This window comes from Protobothrops mucrosquamatus, unplaced genomic scaffold, assembly GCF_001527695.2.
Source record: "Protobothrops mucrosquamatus isolate PMUCROS unplaced genomic scaffold, P.Mucros_1.0 scaffold5371, whole genome shotgun sequence".
Taxonomy (NCBI): domain Eukaryota; kingdom Metazoa; phylum Chordata; class Lepidosauria; order Squamata; family Viperidae; genus Protobothrops; species Protobothrops mucrosquamatus.
In genome coordinates this window covers 18,109-23,022 of record NW_015391233.1, presented here as the reverse complement: position 1 = coordinate 23,022, position 4,914 = coordinate 18,109, and the positions used below count along the sequence as shown (strand labels likewise).

General features: G+C 47.4%; 1 protein-coding gene across 1 annotated transcript in view; it reads left to right on the top strand.

Moving 5' to 3' along the window:
* The first annotated feature begins 1,483 nt into the window (after positions 1–1,483).
* LOC107299730 (alpha-1D adrenergic receptor-like) overlaps positions 1,484–4,914 on the top strand; it is a 5,627-nt gene continuing 2,196 nt past the window's right edge. Inside the window, exon 1 of the mRNA XM_015829073.1 lies at positions 1,484–2,392. Coding sequence (XP_015684559.1) covers positions 1,484–2,392 — 909 coding nt within the window. The remainder of the gene's footprint in view (positions 2,393–4,914) is intronic.

Here is a 4,914-nt window from a genome sequence, read left to right as displayed (position 1 = left end):
TATCCTTTTTTTGTGCTTGTCCTTCCTTCCTTCCTTCCTTCCTTCCTTCTTCCCTTCCCTCTATTATTTCACCCACTTTATCCTTTCTTTCTCTTGTGCTTGTCCTTCCTTCCTTCTTTCTTCCCTTCTTTCTATTATTTCACCCACTTTATCCTTTCTTTCCCTAGTGCTTGTCCTTCCTTCCCTTCTTCCCTTCCTTCCTTCTCTTATTTCCCACACTTTATCCTTTCTTCTGCTTGTCCTTCCTTCCCTCCCTTCCTCCCTTCCTTCCTTCCTTCCTTCCTTCTATTTTCACCCACTTTGTCCTTTCTTTCTCTGGTGCTTGTCTTTCCTCCCTCCCTCCCTTCTTTTCCTCTTTCCTTCCTTCCTTCCTTTCTTCCATTATTTCACCCACTTTCTCCTTTCTCTTCTGCTTGTCTTCCCTCCCTCCCTCCCTCCTTTCCTTCTTCCCTTCCTTCCTTCTCTTATTTCACCCACTTTCTCCTTTTTTTCTCTGGTGACTTTCCTTCCTCCCTTCTTTCCTCTCCTTTTTCCTTCCCTTCTTTTTCCTCACCCTCTCCCAGATCGCGGAAGGGTAAAAGGCCTCTCAAAATAGCTCAGCTGTCAAACATTCCGGTGAAGAGTGCTGGGGGTGGGGGGGGGAGAGGAAGCGTTAGCCTTAAGATTTGCTATAAGCCGAAGAGAAAGGAGAACAGACGCCTGAAGGCGCATCGGTTGGGAGAAGCCAAGGGAAGGCGGACGTCTTGAGATCCAGCTCCTTTGCGGAATAAATCTGCCAGGGATGCGTGGCTGGGGACGGAGAAAGTGGTGAGAAATGTTCGGACAAAGTCGACCTTCGCAGGAATTAACTGCAGAGGACAGGAGATAGTGTGAGGAAAAAAGGGAAAGAAAGAAAGAAAGAAAGAAAGAAAGAAAGAAAGAAAGAAAGAAAGAAAGAAAGAAAGAAAGAAAGAAAGAAAGAAAGAAAGGGAAGGAAAGGAAAGGAAAGGAAAGAAGGAAGGAAGGAAGGAAGGAAGGAAGGAAGGAAGGAAGGAAGGAAGGAAGGAAGGAAGGAAAGAAAGAAAGGGAAGGAAAGAAGGAAGGAAGGAAGGAAGGAAGGAAGGAAGGAAAGAGAAAAAAAGAGAAAGAAAGAAAGAAAGGAAGGAAAGAAAGAAAGAAAGAAAGAAAGAAAGGAAAGGAAAGGAAGGAAGGAAGGAAGGAAAGAGAAGGAAAGAAAGAAAGGGAAGGAAAGGAAAGGAAAGAAAGAAAGAAAAAAGAAAGGAAAGAAAGAAAGAAAGAAAGAAAGAAAGAAAGAAAGAAAGAAAGAAAGAAAGGAGAAGGAAGGATTATCTCCATAGGCTTAAAAAAAGGGGAGGGGTCTTTGGGATTTTCCAGCCTTCCTGCTAGGATGTGGTAGGGGGGGCGTGGGATTGACAAGGCAGCCCCTCTCCCCGTTGTGCTGCTGAGCCCGTCCCCAATGGAGACTCGGCCGTCTTGAAAAAGAATGACTTTCTCTGACCGGATTAATGCCAGCTTGAACGGGAATCGCACAGGAGACCTCGGTGGGATTAACGGATCCTGGATCAGAGGAGATGTCCACTCCGACAGCAGCAGCAGCAGCAACGCCTCGGCGGCCCTGGGACTGAGCCTGCAGTCGGTGGGCGTCGGGGTCTTCCTCGCCATCTTCATCCTCCTGGCCATCGTGGGCAACATCTTGGTCATCCTCTCGGTGGCCTGCAACCGTCACCTGAGGACGGTCACCAACTACTTCATCATCAACCTGGCCATCGCCGACTTGCTGCTGAGCACCACCGTCCTGCCCTTCTCGGCCACCTTGGAGGTGCTGGACCTCTGGGTCTTCGGCCGCATCTTCTGCGACATCTGGGCCGCGGTGGACGTCCTGTGTTGCACCGCCTCCATCATGAGCCTCTGCATCATCTCGGTGGACCGGTACATTGGGGTCAAGTACTCCCTCAAGTACCCCACCATCATGACGGAGAAGAAGGCCGTCGTCATCCTGGGGGTGGTCTGGCTCTCCTCCATGGTCATCTCCATCGGGCCCCTCTTGGGCTGGAAGGAAGAGCCCCCGGAAAGCGACCAGTTCTGCACCATCACGGAAGAACCGGGCTATGCCATCTTCTCGTCCCTTTTCTCCTTCTACCTGCCCCTCTTGGTCATCCTCGTGATGTACTTCAACATCTACGTGGTGGCCAGGCGGACCACCAAGAGCCTGGAGGCTGGGGTCAAGAAAGAACGGAACAAGTCCATGGAAGTGGTGCTCAGGATCCATTGCCGGAACGTCCTGGAGGATTCCGTGGCCAGCACCAAGAGACATACTTTCAGAAGTTCTCTCTCGGTCCGGCTCTTGAAGTTCTCCCGGGAGAAGAAGGCAGCCAAGACGTTGGCCATCGTGGTNAGGAAGGAAGGAAGGAAGGAAGGAAGGAAGGAAGGAAGGAAGGAAGGAAGGAAGGAAGGAAGGAGGGAGGGAGGGAGGGAGGGAGGGAGGGAGGGAGGAAGGAAGGAAGCATTTCCTCCATGGCTTTCTTCTACCAGATGCTTTAATTTAGTTTCCAGGGGCCTCCCATCCAAATGCCACCCACATTCAACCCAGCTTAGCTTCTTTCGGAACCTCCAACATTATCAAGGAAAGCTGCTCTCCAGTCCGGCTGGGGTCTTGCCTGCTGCAGGGACCCACCCCACCCTCGTCCCTCCAGGGGCTGCGCAGAGGTGCAGGGTGGCTGGGCAGCGCAGGAGCACCCCTTAGCACCCGCCTTCTCCCTGCCCGGTCATCCATGGGAACAATTAACCAGTGGAACGACTTGCCACCAGACGTTGTGGGTCTTGCTGGAGGTTTTCAAGAAGAGATTGGACAACCATTTGCCAGAATGGTATAGGGTTTCCTCTTTGAGCAGGGGGTTGGACTAGAAGACCTCCAAGGTCCCTTCCAACTCTGTTATTCTGTAAAGGTTCAGAAGAGAAGGACTAAGGGTGACATGATAGCAGTTTCCAATATCTCAGGGGCTGCCACAAAGAAAAGGGGGTTCAAACTATTCTCCAAAGCGCCTGAAGGTAGGACAAGAAGCAACGGATGGAAACTAATCAAAGAGAGAAGCAACCTAGAACTAAGGAGAAATTTCTTGAAAAATGAGAACAATTAACCAATGGAACAACTTGCCTCCAGACCTTGTGGGTACCTCATCACTGGAGGAGAGTAGAATATTGGAATATATAATGGAATGGAATGGAATGGAATGGAATAGGATAGGATAGGATAGGATAGGATAGGATAGGATAGGATAGGATAGGATAGGATAGGATAGGATAGGATAGGATAGGATAGGGTAGGGTAGGGTAGGGTAGGGTAGGATAGGATAAGAAATAAGAATAAGAATAAGAGTAGAGTAGAGTAGAGTAGAGTAGAGTAGAGTAGGAAAGAATAGAATAGAGTAGAGTAGAGTAGAGTAGAGTAGAGTAGAGTAGAGTAGAATAGGAAAGAATAGGAAAGAATAGAATAGAACAGAATAGAATAGAATAGAATAGAATATAGAGTAGAGTAGAGTAGAATAAAATAGAATAGAATAGAATAGAGTAGAGTAAAATAGAATAGAATAGAATAGAATAGAATACAGTAGAGTAGAGTAGAGTAGAGTAGAGTAGAGTAGGGTAGGGTAGGGTAGGGTAGGGTAGGGTAGGGTAGGGTAGGGTAGGATAGGATAGGATAGGATAGAATAGAATAGAATAGAGTAGAGTAGGGTAGAGTAGAGTAGAGTAGAATAGAATAGAGTAGAATAGGAAAGAATAGAATAGAATAGAATAGAATAGAATAGAGTAGAGTAGAATAGAATAGAATAGAATAGAATAGAATAGAATAGAATAGAGTAAAATAGAATAGAATGGAATAGAATAGAGTAGAGTAGAGTAGAGTAGAGTAGGGTAGGGTAGGGTAGGGTAGGGTAGGATAGGATAGGATAGGATAGGATAGGATAGAATAGAGTAGAGTAGAGTAGAGTAGAGTAGAGTAGAGTAGAGTAGAATAGGAAAGAATAGAATAGAATAGAATAGAGTAGAATAGGAAAGAATAGAATAGAGTAGAGTAGAGTAGAGTAGAGTAGAGTAGAATAGAGTAGAATAGGAAAGAATAGAATAGAACAGAACAGAATAGAATAGAATAGAATAGAATAGAATAGAATAGAGTAGAATAGGAAAGAATAGAATAGAATAGAGTAGAATAGGAAATAATAGAATAGAATAGAGTAGAATAGGAAAGAATAGAATAGAATAGAGTAGAATAGGAAAGAATAGAGTAGAATAGGAAAGAATAGAATAGAATAGAATAGAATAGGAAAGAATAGAATAGAATAGAGTAGAATAGGAAAGAATAGAATAGAATAGAGTAGAATAGGAAAGAATAGAATAGAATAGAGTAGAGTAGAGTAGAGTAGAGTAGAGTAGAGTAGAGTAGAGTAGAGTAGAGTAGAGTAGAATAGAATAGAATAGAATAGAATAGAACAGCAGAGTTGGAAGGGACCTTGTAGATCATCTAGTCCCACCCCGCGCCCAAGAAGAGACTGGACAGCCACGCGTCCGGAATGGCAAAGGGTCTCCTGCTCCAGCGGGCGGGGGCGGGGGGGGGTTGGACTAGATGACCTCCACGGTCCCTTCCAGCTCTGTTGGTTTGGTGGTGGTGGTGGTTTTTTTTTTTTCCTTTCTTTCTGCCAGGAGCCACCCGGGCAGAGTCGGCGGCTCCGGGCGCTGCGACAACTCGGGCGCCCTCCCGGCCCTTTGCTGCCCTCTAGCGCCCGCCGGGAGCCCGGCCGGAGCGCTGGGAATCCTTCAATGGAGCTATTTCGGGCAGCGGCGGCGGCGGCGCCCCGCCCGCCTCCCGCCGCGCCTCCGCGGACAAACGCGGCGGGGACCCTCCGCTCCAGCCCCGCC